The 12996-nt window shown below is 38.0% G+C and overlaps 1 protein-coding gene across 1 annotated transcript in view; it reads left to right on the forward strand.

Moving 5' to 3' along the window:
* The window catches only part of ELMO1 (engulfment and cell motility 1), a 160767-nt gene that overhangs the window by 21963 nt on the left and 125808 nt on the right, over nucleotides 1-12996 (forward strand). Inside the window, exons 2-4 of the mRNA XM_053468334.1 lie at nucleotides 4240-4374; nucleotides 7804-7844; nucleotides 10635-10707. Of these exons, the coding sequence (XP_053324309.1) occupies nucleotides 4297-4374; nucleotides 7804-7844; nucleotides 10635-10707 (192 nt within the window). The 5' untranslated portion in view covers nucleotides 4240-4296. The remainder of the gene's footprint in view (nucleotides 1-4239; nucleotides 4375-7803; nucleotides 7845-10634; nucleotides 10708-12996) is intronic.

Raw genomic sequence — 12996 nt, forward strand, 5'->3', positions numbered from 1 at the left:
GCCTCTGAAACATGCCCTTGCCATGTTTTATATCAAAAACACCCACTAAGTCTCTGGTATTCTGACACCATTCTCACTATCAATCACTGATTTTAGGATTATGTTTTTCACATAGCGTTAAAAATATAGACAGTGGTATAGGATCTGCTGGTGGCGTTACCTTTGAAACACAGCTATGGACTTTCCAACACAGTTGGAAAATTCCAACATGACTTCCTGACTTTCCTTTAAAACAATAGCTACTGACTGTTTGATCTGGCAATGTCGTAACTAAACTTGCCTTGGTTATTATTACAGGCCAGTTTGACTATTTCCTGTGCTTGTTTACCAGAGGCCGCACTGTACAGTATTAACCTTCTCTATAAAAATACATTTATTACATACTGTTTCATTTATCATTGCGCTCTGGTGGTATGATTGTGTTTCTGGTTCTTTGGCTATTATAAGATTGTTATTGATGCCCTTGCCTTTAAATAAAACTGAAAGTTAAGCCTCGACAGGCTCATACAGGGAATGGTGGGTCAGCCATCTTTGTCTTTACAGGAGCAACTTGCCAGGGTTGGCCCTTCATAAGTCATAGTTATTGATTGGAATAAAATATGTGTTTTATTAAATAAAGACTTATAATTATAGGTGGTATGAGGAATCATGCGCACACATCCAAGTGTGTAAACTCCGTCATAAATCTTGACTTATACATTGTTTTTGTTTTTTATGATCCCTTCTGTAGAGCGAGATCAGTGACCTTCTTTGTGTAAAGACTAGATTCCATAAACATGCACTGTGTATTTCCTGCATTATTGTAGTATTTTAAAAAGCCATGATGGAGTGTGAATTAATAGTTTTTCATAATTGGATTTTTTTTTTTTATATATAGGTTATCATTGCTAGGAAACTAGTGGTATGATGCCCAAAGCAACATTGTTACACTGAAAGAATTTAACCTTGTCATTATTTTTTTATTTTCAATTTAAAAATACACATTTGAAGAACGTTTAAGTCGGCATTTGGAAATAGAAAAGTTTTATTATAAAATGTGATATTACAAATTGAAATAAAAGATACAAATATAATATTTCTATATTTGCAACTAATGGCAGAGAAATATAATATCATAGAATTCTTTTCAATGTCCATCTACAAGATTTGTTTTCTATGGAACAATTTTGCCATGGGTCCAAATTTTGAAATGTAACATACGTTAACGTTGACTATCATAGTTTCAACGTTAGAATTCCTGTATTTCTGTGCTATATTTAAAAGAACATGTTAAATGCTGTAACCACTAAATGGTTCTAAACAGGGCCATCTGTAAAGTCTGTGGTTTATGACCACCATAAAGGCTTTATCCACTAAATGGAAAGTTGATGTTAGCATTTGAGGAACTCTCTCCCTTCTTCATTAATTATCAACAATGACAACTTGAACTTCAAGACGGGAAATTGATTGCATAATGCTGACCCTGCCACATGTAACTTCCATGAGGTGTACTTTTCAGCTAGGTATCTCCAAACAATTACACCGACAAAAAGGACAAAACCCTAGGTACTGTTGGTAAAATCATTTTACACTTAAAACTCCTTTTAAATAAGAATTATGAAGGGTTACCCACAGTGAAATGTCTGTGTAAGGGTATCTCATCTGTTTCACAATTCATTATGTAAGTTCCTCTTATGTGTTCTTGCAGGATAAGCTTGCTGGGTTTTGCTCTTTAAAATTGTATAACACTGCAATTATAAGAATAAGTTGCCACCTATGAAGCCAATATAAATTTGATTTAGTGACAGTAAAGACCACGTAGGGTTTACTGCCAACTGCAGTCAGGACACTCCTTTTATGTTTCCGATTATTTGTGCTACCTCCCCATTCTCTGCGTTGTTAGGGAATACGTTGATGTGGAATATCGAAAGTAACATGATGATGATACTAATGGCGTTTTTTAAGATTGTCATCTTTTACATTTAATTTTATATGATAAGAAACCAACAGGAACATATGACCATAGTTTTGTTTTTAAGTTACGATTATCTTTGAGAGAATCTGAAGTTCTGAGGGACATGAATAACCATATCTTTTGTTTGGTTGCTCAACGATTTACTAAATTGTAATTTAATTTTCTCACTCAAACAAAAATAAGCTCCATAGAATGCTTACAAGGTATTCCGATATGCATTCTTTGTTGGTGGGGCTGCTTGGGACAGTAGTTTCCGTGTTAAATTTCTGTGAATAAAGATTGTGCATTTATTGGCCCCTTTTATGTGCTGCTGTATTCGACCTTCCTCACTTCATTCACTTGCCTTTGTCCTAACACTCCAAATTATCCTTATTTCAGCTTTATTAGCTCACTCTTCATCATTAGGCCCTGTGCATGTCTTGCTAGAAATCAATGGGCACGATTTGTGCTGGTCAAGATGCTTATTAACTTATGGTTACCATCAAGTTTGTTATGGACGTAATGCTAATGTGTTACTGGCAAGGCATTGCAGTTGCCCTATGGAAACGCCTCCTAATGTATTGTTTGTTAACTATTGAAACAACTACTCAGCGCTCAGTTGCGATCAAGTTTCCAGTCACCAGACAATTTCATGTTGTTAAACCAGCTTTTTATCTGACCTTTCCAGTAGCATGGGGTAGCAGCAAGGAGCCCCACTGATGTTGCAGCTCCTCAACCTCCTGTCATAAATACCAGGGGAAGGGTGTTGCTGAGTAGCCCAGGTCCAGATGCAGTTGCACTCCCTCTTCCCCAATATTTATATGGCCGTTTCTTCTTTGGAGTCCCACCTATATACTTTTCAGCTTGTTGGGTGAACCTCTGTGGTCCATGACTGTGAAGCTGCCTTCCTTTTTTTAACCTGGTCACAGATGACCTTGCAATCTTTCACCATTGATGGATCTTTATAACCCCTGTGTGGCATAAAATTATCAGCTATCCATATATCATCATAAAATCTCTGTCCGGCTCTGCATGCATTCATCATCTTTAGTAAGACCTTGTAGCGCTTGCACATTTCATTAGAATAGTAAACAAGATCTTGGAACAGCCTGATCCTGACAACAGTAGCCCCATTATGTACTCTGTGCCTGAATGCATTATGTCATAAGGCCCTTTGTTGCAGTTGATGCTTTACACACTGAAACAATATCTTGGGCCACAGTTTTTATTGTTATATATTTTGCATATCACATTTTTGTTTTTTAAATTTGGTGTAATTTCCGTATAATGAAGGAGTTTAATTAAAATGCAAAACAAATTATCTAATGTAGTGCTTCTAGATCAGACTAAATTACTACTATTGCTAATTATTAGTATTGTATACCTTACTTTACCTTTTTTCTTCTGTTTCTGAAACTTTTTACAATCTTTATAGTCCTTATAGTGAATCTGTCACTTTTCCAAAATCTCACATTTTCATGTAAAGTAATATCATAGGAGAACATGGAGCACCCTACACCAGTCTTCTAATTTTGACATTGGTTCTCAATGTCGGATGTGTCTCTGTATACTATTTTATTTCAAATAAATGTATTTTTACTATTGATGTATCACCTAGTCTATCAACACATTTCTTAAATGTTGTCAATTATGTACCCTTCTCTGTCATAATGATGTCATGACATAGATTTTTCTTGCAAGTTGATAGACAGCCTCTGTCCTTCCAGCTTTGGTTACAGTACATTTACCATGACTGAGCACGATATGAATCCATTGTTCACAGTTGCTAGAATAACAATTGCCGCCAATTCTTCATGTGATAACAAAGAGCTACGTTAAGGAGAGGTTTTTTTTCCCCATCAGCATGTGACATTCACAGTGGTTTCCTGCGAATTATATCAGACTAGCTGAATTGTCCTAATAAAAATTCTTGACTATTTGCAATTCACACCTGGTTTGCTTCATTTCACTTTATCTTATATGTCATATGTCCTGGGGTTTGGAGGACATTCTTGACTTTGTACCCTAAAATGTCCAAAATGTTTTCCTGGACATGGTGGAGAAATCCAGGTAAAAGCCCGTTTTACCGTGCATAAACAAATGTTTATCCAAAACTTGCTACTTTGTTTAGAAGATGTTTACATGCCATACCAAATGTCATCTGCCAGCCATCATAAAAGCTGGAAAGTATAGGTTCACTTTGTAATTATTTAGACTAATTTACTGTTTTTTTTAAATTACATGAACCATATTTTACATTGTTACTGACTTTTGTTTAACTCCATCTCTCTTGTTTTTATGAACAGCTAATGGTAATGAAGAAGTGTTCTACCTAGTTTGCAGCTGGTCCAAGTGTCTTTAAAATGCCGCCTCCATCAGATATCGTGAAGGTGGCTATCGAATGGCCAGGAGCCTTCCCCCGCCTTATGGAAATAGATCAAGTATGTATATTTGTATACCTATACTAAAGGTTCTAAGAAATGCTGTTACTTGTTTAAAAAAGCAGCAGAGTAGTAGGTAAAATGTACTATATATATATATATATATATATATATATATATATATATATATATATATATATATATATATATATATATATATATATATATATATATATATATATATATATATATATATATATATATATATATATATATATATATATATATATATATATATACTCAGTGAACATTTATTTTATTTTACCAGATCACTGGAAGAGAAATACTTCATTGGAACCCACAATTGTCTAACTGGTAGCCAGTGGCACATATTCTTATGTATAGTTAAATTCTCACATACTGTATATTATATGTTGTAATGTGGTTTGTTAGTTTTTAAAGGAACAACTTCAAAGCAATAAAATACTTTGCCAATTGAGGTCATGCAAAATGGGCTACTTTGTGAAGTTGGGGAATTAATGGACCACAGTTGTAGATACTGAATTGCTTCAAATTAGGGCTGCAACTAACGATTATTTTAATAATCGATTAATCGGCCGATTATTTTTTCGATTAATCGATTAATCGGATAAAAAAAAACAATATGCAAATTTTTCGTTTATTTAAAAGAATTTAATGAACTGGATGTTAAAAAACAACTTAAAATTTACATTAACATTCTTATTTTGTTATGATGTAATAAAAAACAATATTTTCAAAGTACAAGAACCCAAACACAATATTTATGAAACAAAATAACCCCAAACATTCTGAAAAGAGGTGGACTATTACTGTTCAAGAAACTTTGCCCCAGCACTTTGCACCCAGCACTTTGCACCCAGCCCTGGCACTTTGCACCCAGCACTTTGCACCCAGCACTTTGCCCCAGCCCTGGCACTTTGCATCCAGCACTTTGCACCCAGCATTCAGCACTTTGCACCAGCACTTTGCACCCAGCCCTGGCACTTTGCACCCAGCACTTTGCACCCAGCCCTGGCACTTTGCACCCAGCACTGGCACTTTGCACCCAGCACTTTGCACTGTGCCCCTGCACCCAGTCTCTAACTCTGCCCTGCACCCAGCCCTGCCCCCACATTCTGCCCTGCCCCCACACTCACACTCTGCCCTGCACCCACTCTGCCCTGCACCCACACTCACACTCTGCCCTGCACCCACTCTGCCCTGCACCCACACTCACACCCTGCCCTGCATCCCCACCCCCACTCTGCCCTGCACCCAGTCTCCCACTCTGCTCTGCACCCACACTCACACCCTGCATCCCCACCCCCACTCTGCCCTGCACCCAGTCTCCTGCCCTGCACCCCCCACCCCCACTCTGCCCTGCACCCCCACCCCCACTCTGCCCTGCACCCCCACCCCCACTCTGCCCTGCACCCACACTCACGAACCGCTCTGTGCGAATGGAGCCACTCGCACAGAGCGGTTCGCTCTGTGCGAATGGAGCCACTCGCACAGAGCGAACCGCTCTGTGCGAATGGAGCCACTCGCACAGAGCGGTTCGCTCTGTGCGAATGGAGCCACTCGCACAGAGCGAACCGCTCTGTGCGAATGGAGCCACTCGCACAGAGCGAACCGCTCTGTGCGAATGGAGCCACTCGCACAGAGCGAACCGCTCTGTGCGAATGGAGCCACTCGCACAGAGCGAACCGCTCTGTGCGAATGGAGCCACTCGCACAGAGCGAACCGCTCTGTGCGAGTGGAGCCACTCGCACAGAGCGAACCGCTCTGTGCGAGTGGCTCCATTCGCACAGAGCGATTCGCTCTGTGCGAGTGGCTCTGTGCGATCCGTGCACATAGACATGAAGAATACTTACCTCCGGAACGCGTCACATCCGTCACGTAGCTAGAAGGCGGAGACTGCAGAGCGTGTAGCAGAAGCGGGGAACGCTGGCGGAGGTAAGTAAAAGGAGCCGAGTGCTCCAACAACGAATTGATCACTCGATTAATCGATAACGGAAATCGTTATCGATGATTTCCGTTATCGATTATTATCGATTTTATCGATTCGTTGTTTCAGCTCTACTTCAAATTTGTGCTACTGAAGATTAGCACCCTCAATCAAAACCTGCTGTGGTATAAAAGGGAATGTGAGTGCGGAAATGACACAGTGTGGGTACTTGTGTTATTTTTTTTTAAGAATGTTGTCATTTATTTATAAAAGACATGTATACAATTCTCAATGTCCCTGTGTGAAAAAGTAGTTACCCCCTTGGACTACCCCCCCCCACACACACAAATTAGCAGCAAAAACTGCAGTCAACTGTAGTTATTGATCATTCTCTCAGAGTTGTGGCAGAATTTTGGCCTGCTTATCCATACACTGCTGTAATTCATTTTATGTCCTGCCCAACATCTCAATGTGGTTTATGTTCATGGCGTCACAAAGTAGGGATTGAGGTTCTGTCAATGATAGCAAATTATCCAGGTCCTGATGCAACAACGCATCCCCAATCCATGCCTGACTGTTGATATGGGGTTCTTAATGTGGAATGTGGAAAGTATTTTCTTGACGGGACAGACATAGCAGGACCCGCATTGGCCCAAAAGTTCCACTTTTGATTCATCTGTTCGTAGTAGAACATTTTTCCTTCATTATTTCTCATAGTTTATGTACTTTTTAGCCAAGCTGTACACAAGCACTCATGTTCTTCTTAGAGAGAAGTGGCTTTAACTTTGCTACTCCCATGAATCCCATATTTGCCCTTCCTGATGGTGGAATCATGAACGCTGAGCTTAACTGAGGTGTTGCAGGCCAGCAACTGTTGATACTTCTGATTTCTTGGGTAATGTTAAGCCTTGCTATTCAAGCAAAGTAGTTGGATTATTATTTGTTGGAAGGTTCGTTTCTGTTCCAAACCTTCTCAGTTTGGTAAGGATGGCTCTGACATAGCCTTTGAAATGGCTGCATAACCTTTTCTAGTCCAATATGCATCAACAAAATGATTTAATGAAATGCATTGTGATAAACAGTGGGGTAGATACTTTCACACTGTAGGTGTGTATCGTGGACTAGAATTAGCAGATTCCATAGTATGATCTTATAAAATCACTCAACATACAACCAAATGCCTTTTTACCACGTACTTTTGGTGTTTCAATTGCTATACAGGCATGCCTGGCATGGCCCTGGGGCATGATTTGGAATTCCAGTTCAACAACTGGAGTGAGAGAAATTGGCTACCTGGCTTTATCTTAATTCATTAATTAGATCTATATTCTTTTCCAGTCAATTCAGTTCTATCCATACACTCATTCTGAATGTAAAATATTTACAAAATGCCATGGCAAACCAAAAACCAGATTGATGCTGTTTTTTTAACCACATGTATAATAGCCAAATAGCAAAATACCTCTAATGGCTTTTTATGGTGCAGTATTACTATCTAACTATTTTTCTTTTATTCCTAGAAAAAGCCATTATCTTCAATAATCAAAGAAGTCAGTGATGGGTAAGTATAGCTTTCTACAGCTGATATTGATGATGATATTATTATTATTATTATTATTAATAATGTTTATACTCCTACCATTATTACTAATAATGATAAGACCACTAATAAGGCTGAAAATAATGGAATTAAAGAAATACATTTATAACAATGCAAAATATCAATTATAAGTATTATTTTTCTTAAGTAAAGCATTGCTTGTGTTGTGGGAATGCATCACCTTGAATGTACCTGTAAAATCATTACACTAGGACACTCTTATTTTTAATGGAATATAAGGATTTTAGGGGGCAGTGCCTGCAGTGGCGAGTTTACCTTCAGTCCTGCCCTAGGCCAAACCCAGGGCAGCGCCACCTGCTGCCCCCTCTTTGCCGTTGACCTTTCTACCGTGTGTCAGAAAATGACATCATATCTCAGAGCTCCACATTTAAAAGAAGGAAGGAAAGGAAAGACGGAAGGCCTAGGCCAGAATACACCACTAAGTGTTTATGTATTAAAAAGTAATTATGGTACGATGTTTACTGACCTTGGCTGTTGGATTGTTTAAAAAAAAAAATTGTCAGTTCTCTAAAGGGACAGTTTTTAATGCATATTATAGCTGCATGGTGTTCCTCTTAAATAAAACACAATACGTTTGAAATTCTACATGTGTGTTGGCCCAATAAATGACTAGATAACTAGAAATGTGTTTTTATCAAACATTGTGCTATTATCCTGAAACTCTTGAGCAATTCTGTAATGAAGTAAACAAACAAAATATAGTTGTCAAAAGAAGGCAATCTTGTTTCCATTAGCTGGTTCTCATGACATGAAACTTGTCCAAAAAGTACATTATAAGTTTTTTTGCAGTTCTTGAATTATCTTTTCAGCCTGTGCATACAGCAGAAAGGCTCTAATGGACACGGAAACACAATGAAGCTTTGTGTATTGCCTTTGTAACATTCTTCCTTAATTGTTTTTTTTTCATGAGGGAAAAAAACAACTAGCAAAAAAGGCTACACGGTGAGGGCCAAAGAGATCTGTGTAGGCTAATGTTCTGTATCCACCCAAAACAGCCTTGAATTTGTGACTTTGTTTCCATAGTGCAATGTCTGATTAATACAAAATTAACAAATATACATTTTAACAAAACAACCACTAAAAATGTGCCTAGTATTAAGCCTCTTAAGGTTCTAGGACATAATGGTGGTAAATAAGTGGAACAGCCTTCCAACACATGATAGTGATTAATACAGTGAGGGAATGAAAATTTGGATAGACATATGGCGATCATGAATCTTTACCAAGGACTGATTAAGGTTTCAGTCTTTACATCAAGAAAAATTAGTAGAACGCTAATTATCTGCCATCATATTCTATGTTTCTATGAACATCCTGAAGGATCTTCACTTAAGGACACAGTATTAACTGCTGCAACTAAAACAGAATAATGGGGGAAAAAACCCAATTTACTATCTTTTCCATAATATATATACCTGTGGAATATGTAAACTATAACTATTTCCTTTTCTGCTTATTCTCTCAGTGAGCCATTGCTAAAGGAATTGCAAATGGTAACTTAATCGCTCATTCATCTACACATACGTGAATGAATTACTAAAATGTTATTGCTCAGAAGTAGTATTTTTCTTTTAGTTTTCTCTTGCAAAGCAACATTATATATATATATATATATATATATATATATATATATATATATATATATATATATATATATACTATATATATATATACTATATATGTATATGGAAAAACCGTTTAGTTGTGTACCAGTATATATATCTACTTGCTGCCAAATAGCCTCTTTTTGGCTACTTATTTTCACTCTATTAAAGGGGCAGACATGACCAATATGGTTTTCAAGAATCAACAGCCTTAAGGTTGTTAACTTGGTTATTTGTATTTCTGTGTTTGTGAAATCCTAAAACACTCTCACCTAGTGGCAGATTTCGGGATGGGCTTGCTTCAACCCGTTGATTGAATTGGCACGCTAAAGCCATGACTGTTCCTTTAAATCCCTATTTGAAGAAAGCAAATCCTGTTACTTGAATAATTGATTTTTTTTACCACAAACACATGGTGCCTGATATCTTGTTCCTTCTGGAAGTCAGATCCCTTCTGATGAGGCTGGATCCTAGCCTGTCTAATAGACATCAATGCAGATGGCACTGACAGGGTACAGCTGGACAGGAAGCTCTATTTTTCACACTTTCAAGAATACAATTAAGCAAATCTTACTTACACCAAAAGGAAGGGTATTATCTTAAGCAGACGAGTAACTACATCACTTCCCAAAATATTGATTCCTGCCACTTGCCTTCTCTCTTTGGCAGTAATGGGTACCTGCAGTGTCCATACACACATATTGGTGCCTCTAGCATATTAAAGGTGCTGGCCCACCTACACTGCTGAATATAACCATGTTTTAACTAAATGTAGCCTTAGAAACCACAATCCTAATATTGTTGAATGTCCAAACCGTTTTGGCTCTGTTTATAATTTTTGCTGGAAATGCTTAATTGGCATGTGACACCAAAAGCAGGTGCTGATGAGCGGTGCTATAGAAACTGAAAAAACTTCTTAAAGTTTGTTTTCTTTTGTGACTATAGCTTCAAAAGAAACAATTTATATCACTGATCTGTTAAGAATTATTTGTTTATCATATTTTGTGCAAGTGGAACAGCACCTTTAAGTATAGGAGACTTATAATGGCTTAGCAGCTGAGCTATGAGAAACTACTTTTCTTGAACCGAAAATGAATTCACAATAACAATTTTTATTTCTCTGTAGCTGGTCCATCCAGAGTCATGAAAACTATGCACTTCAGCATGCAGATGGGTCTGGATTTTATATCACAGAAAAAGTAAGTTTTGATTTAATTATTATAAAATGATGTGTGGTGAGATTTTACAAAAATGTTGCTGTATCATCTTAATATATTCTATCAGTCCGGTTTTGACGATATGAGTGATGGAAGAAAAACAAAATAATATAGGCATTCCTAAGAAAAACAAAGGTTATAGAATTTATAGCACACATTGCTTTTTCCACCTCATTCTTTCGCTACTGCCTGTATTGGGTGTAGGCTATCTTTTCAATTCAGATGATATGTTTTTTTTAATGTTGTTTTCTATTGCACGGTTTAAGTGTTACGTTACACGTCGTTAAACTGTTTTGCATGGCTGTCGTTCGAGCATCATAAACTCTCAAATTAGCTGGAGCAGGTTTATTCACCGATTTATATCCTCTGCGCTTTACCCTTTTAAATGTGGATGCTGTTAGATCATAAAATTATGTTTTTCTTTGCAATGGATGAAAGATTTTTTCCTTCGACTAATCAGAGTGTGAAATACATTTTTCCAGCCAGATGGATAATTTTGTCCTGGGCAAACTGAGGAAAAGGAAGGCTGCGGTCTGTACTGGGCATGGGATTATTATTTCTTTCCACAGATAATGACAGTAGTAACGTCAGTATTTTATAGCCGGTTTTGAGCTGAAAAAGCGCACTGTTCAGTTATCTGTTCAGTTTGTCTGTTCATAAACAACTAGCATATATTTTCAGGACAAGTAGAACTATAGATTGTATACATGGAAGAGAAGCCATTGCCGCAAATACAGATCATTCCATACGCCAATGAAAGTTTATAATTTAATTTCCATTAATATAGCTTTTAACTAATGTGTAACCACCCAAAAAACTTTGCGTAATACAGGCTTTGACCTTGTGTGGCAATTGTCATCAGTCTAATGACTTGTTTGCTTCTCCCTGGTTTAGAGGGACAGTTCCATACAGCCCCACCAATGAATAATATATGTTAAAGTGCTTTAATTTTGCATTCTATACTTCATGGTAAAAAAGTACCAGTTTTCCTAAAATGCTGAAGCACATTGCCCCTTTGCAGCCAGATACTCGCCCCGGTTTTGGCGGTTGAAGCTGCCAATCAATGGCAGGAAAGCATTGCCATTTAAATCAGCGGAAGAACTTTCTGCGCATGCCTATGGGTGCATTGTTAGACCTGCTGGAACGCCGAAGCTGGCTGGAGGTCACCATAACATGTATTTGCACTGGCAAAAAAAGTATTCAAATGTGACACTCCGCTGTCGTATGCATTAACCCAAATGATGGCTGGCGTGCCCCTGTAAGGAGCAAGAATGTTTCTATTTTTACGACTTTAAAAATCTAAAAAGACGTGTGCCTAATTTTAGAACTTTGAACTGGTATTTAAGTACAAGTGTTATGTCATTTCACAAGACCCACAGTTTTGTGGTTTTAGAACTTTCTTGAAAAAAAAATAAATGTGCAGAACTCATTAGTATTTGGCCTAGACCACAGACTGTTGAGCTAAACCATATCTTGTGCTGATGGAGACATCCTCGTTAAGACTAGAAAAATAGCGTGCTCTGACTTTGTGCTTCTGACTTACTGATGACCAACGTGCAGATTTCTAGATTAATTTATCTGGTGTCTGTAAACCCAGATACCATAGAAGGGTTATAGTGATGACAGTTTGGAGATATGACTCTTAACTATATCAGCGATAAGTTTGAGTTTTTCAGACATACGGTAGCTGCTGGATATCAGGGTTTCAACATCAGACATTTCCCCATGGTATGTATCAGGCCAGCACTGGCCATCTGGCACACGCCGGCAGCACCCCGTACTCACCCGAGCTACAGTGTGTGGCTACTGACTGAATTATGTGAGCATAAAAACGTATTAAACGTAAAAAAAAAATTGGCCGTGCATATCAAGCCGTCAGCAAAAGCTATAGTCTGGTAGCCGCTGGCCTTAAAGTGCCATGGCTGCCCCTTGATTCCAGTCCAGTAAATGTTGGGTAAATGAAGGCCAATGAAACAACATTGTGGAGTCTGTTCATTAAAAGGTCAGCTTCCAGGAGGGTTGTGTCGCCTCAAGTGAGCTTCTGCCTGGTAAGATGTTTAGTTATATCACATAATGAATTCTTCATTATACAGAGTAGTTCAACCCTTCTTTTTGGGGAAACCTGCCAGCGCTTAGCCCTCCGAAATCAACAGTGAAATGAGGTGAAACCACGACTCTCCTGCCAACTCTCCTTTTAGTGGATAAACCCCAGTGTTGAAGGGGAATATATTACTATATTGCTGAACCATTAGATCTCAATTAAAGTTGGAC

The sequence above is a fragment of the Spea bombifrons genome, chromosome 5 (genome assembly GCF_027358695.1).
Source record: "Spea bombifrons isolate aSpeBom1 chromosome 5, aSpeBom1.2.pri, whole genome shotgun sequence".
NCBI lineage: Eukaryota > Metazoa > Chordata > Amphibia > Anura > Pelobatidae > Spea > Spea bombifrons.